Raw genomic sequence first — 13,910 nt, 5'->3', positions numbered from 1 at the left:
ACATATGAAAAAGTATTAAGAGAATCATTAAAATTAACAGATTAAAAAAAACCCTTAGACTTCAATAAATTAACCAAATATAAAAAATTTCATATAACCAAATCAAATGGCTGATTTGTAAACTCTTTAGTCTCATTTCTAGATGTTTAGAAAGCAAATAAAAACTCCAAGTTATTCTTATTATTTATTAAATTAAATACAATAAATTATTTTATAAAATTTATAAACCATACATCTTTCAATTAAATTAAAGGGGATGTTACATGTAATACCCTGTATTTATGTAACTGTAATGCACTGTGAATTTTCTTTAATTTTCCATTAAATATTCTTCTTTTGGTAATTTGGAATACTAAAGTTGAATACTAGTCTCTTGCACATACAGGTGAAACTCGAAAAATTAGAATATCATGCAAAAATTCATTTATTCCAGGAATGCAACTTAAAAGGTGAAACTAATATATGAGATAGACTCATTACATGCAAAGCAAGATAGTTCAAGCCGTGATTTGTCATAATTGTGGTGATTATGGCTTAGAGCTCATGAAAACCCCAAATCCACAATCTCAGAAAATTAGAATATTGTGAAAAGGTGCAATATTCTAGGCTCAAAGTGTCCCACTCTAATCAGCTAATTAAGCCATAACACCTGCAAAGGGTTCCTGAGCCTTTAAATGGTCTCTCAGTCTGGTTCAGTAGGAATCACAATCATGGGAAAGACTGCTGACCTGAAAGTTGTGCAGAAAACCATCATTGACACCCTCCATAAGGAGGGAAAGCCTCAAAAGGTAATTGCAAAAGAAGTTGGATGTTCCCAAAGTGCTGTATCAAAGCACATTAATAGAAAGTTATGTGGAAGGGAAAAGTGTGGAAGAAAAAGGTGCACAAGCAGCAGGGATGACCGCAGCCTGGAGAGGATTGTCAGGAAAAGGCCATTCAAAAGTGTTGGGGACTTTCACAAGGAGTGGACTAAGGCTGGAGTCAGTGCATCAAGAGCCACCACACACATGGACTTCAAATGTCGTATTCCTCTTGTTAAGCCGCTCCTGAACAACAAACAATATCAGAAGCGTCTTACCTGGGCTAAAGAAAAACAGACCTGGTCTGTTGCTCAGTGGTCCAAAGTCCTCTTTTCTGATGAGAGCAACTTTTGCATCTCATTTGGAAACCAAGGACCCAGAGTATGGAGGAAGAATGGAGAGGCACACACTGCAAGATGCTTGAAGTCCAGTGTGAAGTTTCCAGTGTCTGTGTTGATTTGGGGAGCCATGTCGTCTGCTGGTGTTGGTCCACTGTGCTTCATTAAGTCCAGGGTCAACGCAGCTGTCTACCAGGAGATTTTGCAGCACTTCATGCTTCCTTCTGCAGATGAGCTTTATGGGGATGCTGACTTCATTTTCCAACAGGACCTGGCACCTGCCCACACTGCCAAAAGCACCAAAACCTGGTTCAATGATCGTGGGATTACTGTGCTTGATTGGCCAGCAAACTCGCCTGACCTGAACCCCATAGAGAATCTATGGGGCATTGCCAAGAGAAAGATGAGAGACATTAGACCGAACAATGCAGAAGAGCTGAAGTCCACTATTGAAGCATCCAGGTCTTCCATAACACCTCAGCAGTGCCACAGGCTGATAGCTTCCATGCCATGCCGCATTGAGGCAGTAATTGCTGCAAAAGGGGCCCAAACCAAGTACTGAGTACATATGCATGCTTATACTTTACAGAGGTCCGATATTGATCGATGTACAATCCTTGTTTTATTGATTGCATGTAATATTCTAATTTTCTGAGATTGTGGATTTGGGGTTTTCATGAGCTGTAAGCCATAATCATCACAATTATGACAAATCACGGCTTGAACTATCTTGCTTTGCATGTAATGAGTCTATCTCATATGTTAGTTTCACCTTTTAAGTTCCGTTACTGAAATAAATAAACTTTTGCACGATATTCTAATTTTTCGAGTTTCACCTGTATACTTGAGGCAAATTTTCCTGATCTGGGATTAGGATTCTCTTTCTCTCTCTCTCTCTCTCTCACACACACACGATGGGTGGCCAATGGTACGATGCGTATGTATGTATGTATGTATGTATGTATGTGTGTGTGTGTATATATGTATATATAGTATATCACAGAAGGGAGTACACCCCCTTACAATTTGCTAACTGCCTACAGTTACAGATCTCCTGGTATTTTCCTATAGAGATGTAAATCAGGTCTAATCTCAGTTTTTGAGCTCAGGCAAGATTTTTATTCCCCAAATATACCAAAACCAGACTCATATGACAACACACCCTCTCTAGCACTCTGCGTTAAAACATACTGGGGCATCAAAGAATCAAACCTGGTCTTTAACAAGAACGTCAAGGCTAATTCATGTTAATGATACTTAGATTTATGAAGAAATGACCTTGATCTTAGTTGAACGGAAAAACATCTTGCTGGCACAGATCCAGGCAATTACAGTTGCTTGAAATACCTGTCTCTGAATTAAATACTATCCTTACTTCAAAATCCTGCATGGTCTCACTCTCTTAATCACTGTCATATCTCTCTTTCCATGAGACCAACTCAATTGCAGAAGGAGACTGTCATTGGACACACACACACACACAATATCTCTGTTCCAACCTTGGTTTTGTTGCCTTAGCTTCATTTTCCTCCCCAATGACCCAAATTAGTTTCTTTCAGGAGGACTCAAACACTTCTAGAAAAATATTCCCTTTAACAGAACTGACATCCTTCTTCTGGCTGCTCCCATTCTGCAGATGTGCTTTTATGTGCTTACTGTTATCTTTCTTTTCTTAATTTTAAGTTCCAATCATTATAAATTACAACTCTTCAATATTGTAAACAACATCTGAGCAAGTACAATAGATAACCAAAATATTAAAGAGAAGGAGGCTGTCTTAGCCTCATCTAGAATAGGTAACAATCTTTGTCCGAACCAAAATGTAATTTATTAATACATTAGGAAGAAAGTTGGAGCAGGCTCTGCTGTCCACCGGCTCATAAATGGGGGGGGGGGGGGAGAGAGAGCGAGCAATAATGAAAAAAAATATGACTACCGGAATGGAGGTGTGAGGTAGATCAATACAATGTTCTTGATACTTGAAATTTTATGGCTACTTTTCTGATTCAGTCCTGTTAGTTGATATATCTTGTCCTACATAGCTCAACTTTTGCCTCAAAACTCCCATCTCCTTATTTTCTGCTTCCTTAATTTTAATTTCCAATAATAGAAGCTGTTTCAACCCATCCATCATGCCTTTCTGATCCGTTCATATTTAAAATGCCCAGGGTTTTCTGAGAAACGAAAGATACACTCTACACATGCTCAGAGACACTCATCCCTTATACCAAGTGCACGATGTAGGGCTGAGAATGTTAATGAAGTGCACTATCTTCCTCCCCCCCCCCTCCTATTCTTTTTGTTCCTACTCAGACTCACCCATTGATTGGGATCGCAGCTCCGTCCAGCCAGACCACCCTTTGCACTCCATGTCTCCCTCTGCCCACCCACGAACCCAGCGGCGCCTGGAAAATGACGCAATTAAGCTGCGTCACCACCGCTGGAGTCACTCTGCGGCGCCCGCAGCCTGCGAACCAGTAGCTCTGCAATTCGCTCAAGGGCGGTCTTTCCAGTCCTGCAGCGGAATGAAGACGCGGACACAGAGGGCCGGGAAGACTGCTAAGCTTGAGTCTCTGGGGCGGCTCCGCCTTTTTACCCTTCTTTAGATAGAAGGCGTGCTTCTGATGAACTCGTGCCTTCCCAGAAACAGAAAGACAGCCCCCAATTGCAAAGGCAGTTTGGAGTCGTTCGCATCTACTTGGCAAGGAAGGAGGGGAACGGTGAAAATTTCAGCAATAACATATCTGAAGCCTTTCGATCTCTTCGCGCCTCGGTCCTACAAAGGGCAAGCTGCTTAAGGGATCTTTCTGCGGATCGGCACGTTGGGCTATACTGCAGCCTTTCCCCCCCAATAGCATAATCGGGGATATATTTCGAGCAGAACAAACTTTTCCATGATTCCTTCCCAGCCAACCAAGTTCTCTGGCATACTGCACTCCCTCCTTCCTTTGAAGATTTGTGGGATCATGTGTGAAAATAAATTGTGTCTATGTTCAAATTTTCTGTGATTTGAACCACATTGATCCATAAACTAGTGACAAAGACAGGACTGCTAAGCTTCATTGGGTTTGGCTGCTTTATGAGGGTACCAGGCAAATTCTGCTAATGCTGTTTTGTAGCAACTTCCAAGGACTTCCTGAAAGTAGTATCATTTATTGATTTATTCATTTCATTTGTATAGCTGCCCGTGTCAAGCCATGACGGCAGTGGGCAATCATAAAAAACAACAGTATATAAAAACAATATAAAAATAAATAAAGCTGGTACATATCCTTATAGGGTTCCCTTAATGTTATTTCTGACATTTTAAGAGATACACAAACATAAAAATAGTTGCCATGGGAGGCTTGCCTAGTCACAGAATGGCAGTCATTAGGTGCAGTGTGTCTCAACATCTTTTTCAGATAGTAACTTTTATTTGGTGCCTTCAATTCAGTGTTGATTTCTGGAGATTATCTGAACTAGGCCCTGCAATATTCTTGGCAAAGACTTACCGGAAATGGTTTGTCACTGCCTGCTTCCTAGGGTTGAGAGTGTGTGATCTGCCCAAGGTCACCCAGCTGTTTTTCACCTAAGGCAGGGCTAGAATCACATCTCGGTTTCTAGCCTGAGGTCTTAACTACTACACCAAACTAACTCTGGTTAGAGTAAAAAAGAGACAATAAAGAAGAATATTTGTAGCTCAAGGTTGAAATGAGGGGTCCTTCTCTGAGCTTGGTTGTTTTCTTGCAGATATCTTATTCAAATTAGGTAACACCATCAGTGGTAGTAAGTACTAGACTAGCACTGATTTTATCTACTTTGTATAATAAAATGTTTGTAAGAAAACAACCAAGCTCAGAGAGCACTAAGAATTTTTCAGAATCTCAAATGCCTTTTCATGTGTTTGTACCATTCAAACACTAGAGTACTTACTAGAAGGCACATGGACAAGCAAACTCGATTGTATATAATGTATATGCAAATATATATACCATAAACCTCCCCCAATGCATCCTGGGGAAAGTATGTTGCACATACAAACAAAACATGCAAAATTCCAGGTAAAAACAAGCCACTTCCCACATAGAATACATTGTCCAAATGTACACATACTTTTTGTTGAAAATCAAACAACAGAAGCTGTAGGCATCTTTAATTGCTTGTACTTTCAACCGCAAAGAATGGAGTTACCAGATAAAAAAAGCCAGGAGTAAGGACTAATTTTCTTGCAGAAGAAAAGCCCTGCATAAATATATTTATTCACCATTTTCAAGATAGACTCAGGATAGAGTTCAGGATAGGATAAATAGACTTCAGGATAGACATTGTAAAACCAACTAGTCTTTTGCAGTTGCTAGGTTTTTGATATTAAATATACAGATGTCAGCCTCTGCTTCGCTACTTGCTTTCAGCTGCCATAGAAACAGGGGGGCATGGTATTTGGGAGGGGGAATAATTGGTACAGGAGGTTAGTTAAAAAGGGAGTTTTATTCTCACCATCTGCACATGCTGATGGCCGACATTTGGAGTTGGTCAAGGCTAACCGGCCTGCATTCCAACCTGATAATACTTCTGGGAGATGCACCCACATGACACCTAAGGGATTTGCAGATTGGGCAATGGGGTGGGGGTTGTTGGGGGGAGGGGGTTGGGCAAATGTTTGATATGTATGCTTTCACACGTTTCTGCCTCAGACCTAGCTTTACTTCACTCCTATCTTTTCATAACCAGTAAAAGTATTCTTAATTCTACAAATGGAGTTAAGTGGTTCCTTTCTTGGTTGCTGAAGGAGGCGTGCTTGACAGATTACAGTGCTGCAGTATTGACAATATTCATAGTATTCAGGATGAAAACCCAAAATAAATTGTTTTCCTTCTTCATGTTTTTCTCATAATTATTTATTAGAATAATACTGTTAGCTATAAATAACTGATGTTTATAGTCCAGAACTATACTTCATAAATTATACTAACAGAAAAAATTCAAATTAATATTGTATTATTTGTTACAGTTGTATTACATTACTGCTTTAAAACAATTGTCCTTATTTAACATTACTTGAGTCACTTGATTTTTTTAAAAACTAACTTGTTATTTAACAGACAAAACATACAGAGGTGGGAGGATGTAATTAATCCCTTCCTGTTATAAAAGTCCAACAGAGCAATTTCTAAATTTCTGCTTCTGAAGAAAAAAATTTCCCAATGCTTTTAATCTTTTGGATCATGAGCTATTTTGTAAAGTTGAAGATAAAGTGATATATCTATAATCTGCTCAAAGCAACTTTATCAGGTAAGACAAGCCTTGACTATCACTGGAGGAGGGATCAGAACTAGACCAGAGAGAATTCCAGGCAATGATGGGCACTGGGGCACTTTGGCATTACAGTGAGGAGAGCTTTCAGTTCAAATTCTGATATCCATAAGGAGCAGGGTCAGTCTCTCATTCAAATAGTGACATGGATACTGCCTCTTCATTACCAAATTGCAAAAATAGCTGCATTCTGGCATTTTGTACAAAAATGACCTAATGGTTGACAGAATTTTTCCACGCAAGGCTGCCAAACTTCAGCCACCACCATCCTCTTTTGAATAATACAAGGTGTTCTGCTACAAAGTACTAGAAACCAAGAGTGTTCCACTTCTGGCCAAACTTTTTTACCTACCTATATTCCTGTTCACGTACAATATTCTCTATTTGATAAATGAGCATGATCTACTTTTCATACAAGAAATTGCAACCCAGAGGAACTGATTGACTAGAATGTCAATCAGTAAACAAGCAATGGTGACTACAGATGACACACACCTGGAAATACTACAGAGACCAGCAGAATACCGCCAAGACGGAAATAAATGCATCATTTTTAAACAGGAAAAGTCTTGCTCCGTATTTTTAAGCAGCTGTATTTGCCCCTCCCAGCCCCACTCATTAATTTCAGTACATTGTAGAGCCTTCTGAACCTGCCAGGTACCAATCAGATGAGAATATTTTATGTTAGAGAGATGTTTACTCCTTTGGATGTTGCTTGAAGAATAATGCCATTGGGTCAGTTCTTTCTGAGGCAAATGGATCCACCAAAATACCCAGTGGAAGCATGGGCGACTTAAGGATCTCAGAAGTAATACAAGGATTTTGCCTTGATTATTCCTGCCATGTCCTTTTTACTATTTCTTTTTCTTCTTCTAAAATAAAGTTATTTTTTTAAAAAGTTGTTTGTTTCTCATGGTAATACTTTAAAAACCTTCTAGTTTCACCCAACTTGAGAAAGGTGGGATCTACTGTAGTGATTTCAATAAATCACTGCTACCTCTCATATCCCAAACCCTGCTATTAAAGACCACTGTTCGCTTATTTGTAGTCCTCTTCCAGACACTTTGTCTCCCAGACAGTCCATCAGGAAGCAGCAAAACAGTCCCCTTTGTTACAATGAAGCTCTCAGTTCACCACCAACACATTCTCCTGTATCGGGTTTCTGTGAGTGAAACAATACAGCTATTAAACTCTGTTCTCCTCCCAGTGAAGAACACAACATGCATCCAGCTCCCCAGCATTGCTTGCACTCCAGGGTTCTAAGGTGAACCACTGCATGGCTGGAAGAGTCATTCAATGCTGGATTTGTTGGAATAAGTACAGTGCTTTGCAATCCAAATTACCCAGTCCTAAATTGATAGGAACAAAGGCAGGCACAGTACCTATCTTACAGACCCTACCGTTCACAGCAGCAGAAAATAGAACATGAAGAGCTGTTTTCCTTGCGGAACATGCCAGATTCAGGGCTGTCTTTGCATTCAGCTATGTAGGCATGGAGCTGAGTGACAGATGCTTCCCCCTCACACTGATGCTGAAAAAAGAAACAAACTATTGTCACTGGGGTGGCTAAGCTGTGGCCCTGCGAGTTAGTGCAGATAAGCAACAAACAATGGATACTAGCTCTATCTTTATTGTAAAGTCTGAAAGTATATAATCTTCCCCACACTTTTACTGTTCAAGAAACATGGGGAGATCCCTTCTGAGATATTTGCCATGCCCTCATTCATTCTGCCAAGCTCAAATGCATCTTATCTGACTGTTGCCTAGTCAGCAGCTCTTCCTCTTGTCTCTCAAAATCATCCCCACACACCATGATAAGCTGTTAGTCTTCATAGGCATCACCTTGATAACAGTCTCTGCAGTTAGGGCATTTCTGGAACTATAGGTATTCATACCATCCCTCTTGTTAAGGTAGTAAAGTTAGAAAAAGAATTAAATGTATCTGCTATGGCTTACATATTTGTGATAAGGAAGCCTACAAGATGCCATTGTAGAATTCAGAACAAAGCTGCTTAATTTCATCTTGTATATATAGGGACTAGCAAGGTGCGCAATAGTTGGAAAGCTGATACCCCAGGTTTGAGACCCAAGTGTCGCACATGGGGTGAGCTCCCGTTACTTGCCACAGCTCCTGCCCACCTAGCAATTTAAAAGCATGAAAATATGAGTAGATAAATAGGTACCACTTTGGTAGGAAGGTATTCTATGCACCATGGTGTATAGTCATGCTGGCCACATGACCACAGAAATTAGAACACTGGCTCCCTTGGCTAGGAAATGGAGATGAGCATTGCCCCCTAGAGCTGGACATGACTGGACAGGGAAAACCTTTACCTTTTCCTTTATATAGGACTGGCAACTTCTAACAAGACTAACCTTGATAGTCTCATAGGATCCAGTGATAAGAGCAATGAAGAGGCTGAGCACCATATAGATGAAAAGGCTGATGAAGGTGTACAGGTACAATTGACTGAAAAGCCACACCAAGTAGCTGCTCTGCTGCATGCTGGCAAATGTCACAAACATGTCATCCCCATTGATGAGAGAGAACAGACACTCAGACACCATTGAGAGAGAGCGGAACTGAAACCAAAAAAAAAATAGACAAAGATCTATAAAAGACACCCAAAATCTGGATACCACAATCCAGCAAAAGCAAAACAAGCATATAAAAGGGGTGCCTGCAATTTGATATGTCACAGGCAGAATAACATCTGCCAGCAAAAACTTCCTCCTCTCTCTACTCCTGTGAAGCTCCCACAACTGCTCTGGGAAATGCATTGGGATGGAAGGGGGAGGGATACATTAGAGATTCATCCATAGCTCAAAGGCTTCAGAAACTTTGATCCCTTTGTAGCTTCTGTCTTCAAAATAAAAGCAATTACATCCTCTTCTAAGGAACATACATGTCATTACTTGATTTACATTACAACAGCAGTTTAATCAATGGTTCTCTTCTGCCTCTTCTGTTCATGCTTGGGGTTTCCTCCTACCTTGACATGATAGGGACCCAGGACTATCCATCCACAGAAGCAGTAACCCAGGTAGATCACTGCCACACAGCAACAGAAGCGGATGACATTGGGAAAAGCAACCCTCATAGTAACAATGAGAATCTAGAAGACATGAAGAAAAGGCAGTCTGAGATTAGGCTCTGGAACTTTTAATCAAGCCAGACGTGACCCAAACTGAGGCCCTAACAGCCCTGGAAACATGGCTGAGGCAGGATTTGATCCTAGGAGCAGTTTTTATACTATGAGGAGCCCAACATTAATTTAAAAAAAAAGGAACTCTGGGATTTTCTTCTGTTCTTTGCTGGCTCTTTCTTTTACCATTACTAGCCTGGGGGATGCACTGGAAAAAGAAAAAATGTATTCCACTTACATTGTATTTTTGAAAGAAACTCAAGTAGCGCATGACCCCAACCCAGACCAAGAGTGTGGAAGTACCCAGAAGGATGCCACAGACATCATAGTCAGCAAAGTTCTGCAAGCAAAGAACACCTTATGCAGAGATACTCTACAAGTAGGGATCGGAGCAGGCTGTTCACAGCTCTGGTTATAATCCAAATCTGAGATGTTCCAAGCACTGAAGGCCATAACCTGCTTACCTTGGATTCTATCCCAATTTTCATTATTGTGCCAGACACCGTAAGGATGTCGCTCACCACTAGCAAAATGTACCAGCCATTAAGAAATTCCATGCGATCAGAGAGACAGATATTTTGGCTGTAGCGTTGCTGAAAGAACTGGCTGAACTCCTGTATGAAGAAAAGAATCATTATGAACAATTAGCCTATCCACAAACACAAAATCTGTCAGCCTGTGACCCTACCTTTCTGCACTGTTCTATCTCCTTCCCCTATATCAAGGCAAGAGGGCAAGGTGAACAGAATTAATTTTGGAAGATGATTAGCTTAGTTTCAAAGACTTGGGACTTGCCAAATTATTCATCTCCCCTAAGCCAGGGCCAGAAGAAGAACTGATTCATTATTTGAACAATTTTCCTTCAAACATCACCATGTTTCTAATGCTAATCACTCAATATCACCTAGCAAAAAAATGCTCAACCAAAAGCAGTCCTGGAAAAAGTTAAGATGACAGTAAAAACTCAATGTTGAAGAAAGGAGTGTACAAAAAATGTTTCAGTTTCACTGGAAGTATTCCAGCACTGATTTGGACATATGAAATATCTGAGCCTGAAGTAGATCAAATTAAAAATACCATATTTTTTGGACTATAAGACACACTGGAGTATAAGACGCACATAGATTTCGAAGAGGAAAACAAGAAAAAAATAGTTTTTCGCCTCCGTGCATCCCGAGTTTGTCCTCCCCGGCCCCCAGGAGCATTCTGCAGACCTCCAAAACCCTATGCGTTCCCATTTTTGCAAAAAACAGGCCCATTTTTGTCCTCCCAAATCCCCTATGCATCCCGTTTTTGCCCTCCCCAGCCCCCAGGAGCACTCTGCAGGCCTCCCAAGCCCTCTGTGCATCCTGTTTCTGCCTTCCCCAGCCCCCAGGAGCACTCTGCAGGCCTCCCAAACCCTTCACACATCCTGTTTTTGCCAAAAACAGGCCCGTTCTTGGCAAAAACGGGACATGCGGGGTGGTGGTGGTGGTTGAGAGGCAAAAAAGAGGGCCTTATTCGGTCTATAAGACGCACAGAATTTTCCACCCACTTTTTTGCACATTTCTATGCATTATAAAAGCAGCTAACTTAATTCTTCTATTACTGGTATGTTCTATTTCTGTTTGAACATTTGTAAACTCTGGGCATTACATAAGTCAACTGCTATAGCAAGAAAACCTGCATTAATTTTGCATCTGTTCCACAAAACATTTTTTATATAGGTAATCTTCAATTTATGACTATAATGGAGCCTGCCCATCACAGTTGAGACTATTGTAAATTTGGTTACCCATATGATTGACTCAATTTTACAATCTTTTTGTGGCAGTTGTTAAGTGATCATTAAACGAATCAATTGTTTGCTATGGGCCAGTTTTGCTGAAAACTGGAAGTAAATACTTTTTTTTGCCGTACATGCTAATTTTTGTCATAAAGTGCAGTCATTGGACCATGGGATGCTGCAAACATCCATAAATGAGGACTGGTATTTATTATTTATTATTTATTTATTATTAGCGTTTATATACCGCCCCCTCTCCCGAAAGGGACTCGGGGCGGTGTACAGTCCGTATTAAAATACAACAGATTAAAACATAGAAATAACTATATAAATACATGTATAAGAGGAGGGTAAAATATGCCAAACTGTACAGTTAATAAATAAATCAATACAAAAGTTTAAAATATCAAGTTAAATTTAAAACAATATCCCTCTAAAAACCAGTAAGAATGTGTATGCCAGGAGGTAGACGTTAAAATTATGCCAAACCAGCCAGTCGGAACAGGTGTGTCTTCAGTTTCTGTCGGAAGGAGCGGAGGTCAGTAGTGGTTCTAATATCGGGGGGGAGGTCATTCCAGAGGGTTGGGCCCATCACAGAGAAGGCCCTACTCCTTGGTGTCGCCCGTTGGCATTGCCTCGTGGACGGCACCAGGAGAAGGCCCTCCCTGTGAGAGCGGATTGGCCGCAGGGATGTATGTGGGAGGATGCGATCCCGCAGGTAACTAGGCCCTATGCCATGGAGCGCTTTAAAGATGGTGATCAAGATGGTGTGAGGGCCCGACATGCAGTCATGAGACTATGGGGATATCAGAACTTTGAATGCAGGTAGTAGTAAGTGACCAGTCATAAATCGAGGACTACTTATAACATTCTTGACTAATACAGGCAAATCTTTTATTTTTTATCTTTTAAAATATTTTTCCTTTTTTGCAAATAACTACTCCTTCCTAAATTGAGTGTTGGTCCCACCTGAACACTGTTTCTCTTCAAACGGGGAGAGAGAAGCCAGGAGTGGGTGGTTGCTTCTTCCTTCCGGTTGGAGACTGAGCATGCCATCTTTTTTGGCCACACTTCCTCTGTCTGGAGACCTCCTTCCCAGTTCTGCGAAGGCATTTCAATGACATGACTGGTAACCTGTGGAACTAAGGTCCCTACCCTACTGCTGACCAGACTGTGACAGGGAGGTCTGGCTTCTCTCTCCCCGTTTGAGGAGAAACTGTGTTCAGTTAGGACCAACACTCATTCTCCGTCAAACTGGGGAGAGAGAAGCCAGGAGTGGGACATACCCAAGCCCACTGTCCCAATGGGTGGGAACAGTCTAGGCCTAATTCCCTTCCTCAACATGGATCCTCTGGAGGATCTGCCTACCAAAGGCCACTTTGGCAGAAGCGTAAGCATCCAACCTATAATGCCTGATGAAGGGAGGACCAAGTAGCCACCCTGCACACATCCTCAATTGAGGCCTGTGTGGAGCAGGCCGCTGTCGTGGCCACACTCTGAGTGGAATGTGCCGTGATCCTTCTGGCTGAGGTAATGGCCATCAGAAGGGCCACCTTTAGAGGGAGGAATCGCAGGCTCACCGTCCTCAAGGACTCAAACGGGCTCTCCAACAGAGCCTGCAACACCTTGGAAAGGTCCCAAGTCGGGTACCTGTGAATCACAGGGGGGCGTAGGTTAGTGGCACCCCTGAGAAACCTACACACTGTGGGATGTGTGGAAAGGGACACCCTACTCCTGCAGGACAGGATGGAAGACAAGGCCACCGCCTACTTCCGTATAATATTAGGAGCCAATCCTTTATCTAAACCCTCCTGTAAGAAATCCAACACCTGTGTTACTGATGCCAAGGAAGGATCAATTTGTGATCTGGCGCACCAGTTGCAAAAGGTCACCTAAGTCTGGTCATACAACCTAATCACGGACTGCCTCCTGGAGGCCTGAATGGTCCTGATGACTCTAGAAGAGAGGTTACTCTGGATCATGGCCCTCCTTTCAAATGCTACACAGCCAACTAGAGCCACTGAGGCTCCGGATGGACCAGGGCCCCCTAACTGAAAGATATCCGCCCCTGAGTTATTCTCCACGGGCAGACTACTGATAGATCCATCAGATCCACAAACGATGGCCTCCTGAGCCAAGAAGGGGCCACTAATAGCACCTTTGCCTGTTCCTGTATCATCTTCCTGATTGCCGCTGGTAAGAGCGGCAGAGGAGGAAAGGCATATAGAAGACCTCTGGGCCACAGGATGTGAAGGGCATTTACCCCTTCCTCTCCCGCTGACGCAAACCTGCTGAAGAATCTCAGCAGCTGTGCATTCACCAGAGATGCAAACAGATCCAGGAATGGAACGCTGAAACGCTCTGACAGCTCCCGGAATATGGAGGGGTGAAGTTGCCACTCTGACTGATCAACTGCTGACCTGAGGAAATCTGCCTGCACATTCTGCACTCCTGCTGTGCTCTGCCTTGAGGGACAAAAGGTTCCTCTTTGCCCAGTGATGTAGAAGACCTGCCTCCTTCATGAGGGACCGCATCCCCACATCTGTTTATGTGGGCCTTGATAGTC

General features: G+C 42.0%; 2 protein-coding genes across 9 annotated transcripts in view; both read right to left on the bottom strand.

Annotated features, from left to right (window-relative positions):
* Nucleotides 1-3,533, bottom strand: part of PNPLA6 (patatin like domain 6, lysophospholipase) — a 119,763-nt gene extending 116,230 nt beyond the window's left edge. For all 3 annotated transcript variants that reach the window (XM_081966134.1, XM_081966135.1, XM_081966137.1), the window contains exon 1: nt 3,458-3,533. The gene's annotated coding sequence lies outside the window, so the exon portion shown is untranslated. The remainder of the gene's footprint in view (nt 1-3,457) is intronic.
* Nucleotides 3,534-5,305: 1,772 nt separating this feature from the next.
* The window catches only part of MCOLN1 (mucolipin TRP cation channel 1), a 49,058-nt gene continuing 40,453 nt past the window's right edge, over nt 5,306-13,910 (bottom strand). For 4 of the 6 annotated variants that reach the window (XM_081967843.1, XM_081967844.1, XM_081967842.1 and 1 more), the window contains 6 exons: nt 10,044-10,193; nt 9,818-9,919; nt 9,427-9,549; nt 8,810-9,016; nt 7,834-7,964; nt 5,308-7,595 (listed from right to left, as the gene is read on the bottom strand). In XM_081967843.1, coding sequence (XP_081823969.1) covers nt 7,559-7,595; nt 7,834-7,964; nt 8,810-9,016; nt 9,427-9,549; nt 9,818-9,919; nt 10,044-10,193 — 750 coding nt within the window. In that variant the 3' untranslated portion in view covers nt 5,308-7,558. Of the gene's footprint in view, nt 7,596-7,833; nt 7,965-8,809; nt 9,017-9,426; nt 9,550-9,817; nt 9,920-10,043; nt 10,194-13,910 lie in introns of all 6 variants that reach the window. The other 2 variants (XM_081967846.1, XM_081967847.1) reach the window with 2 other exon arrangements.

The sequence above is a fragment of the Natrix helvetica genome (assembly GCF_964273705.1).
Source record: "Natrix helvetica genome assembly, chromosome: 1".
Taxonomy (NCBI): Eukaryota; Metazoa; Chordata; class Lepidosauria; order Squamata; family Natricidae; genus Natrix; species Natrix helvetica.
Note: the sequence above shows the minus strand (reverse complement) of the source record. Positions and strands in the feature narration are given on the sequence as shown.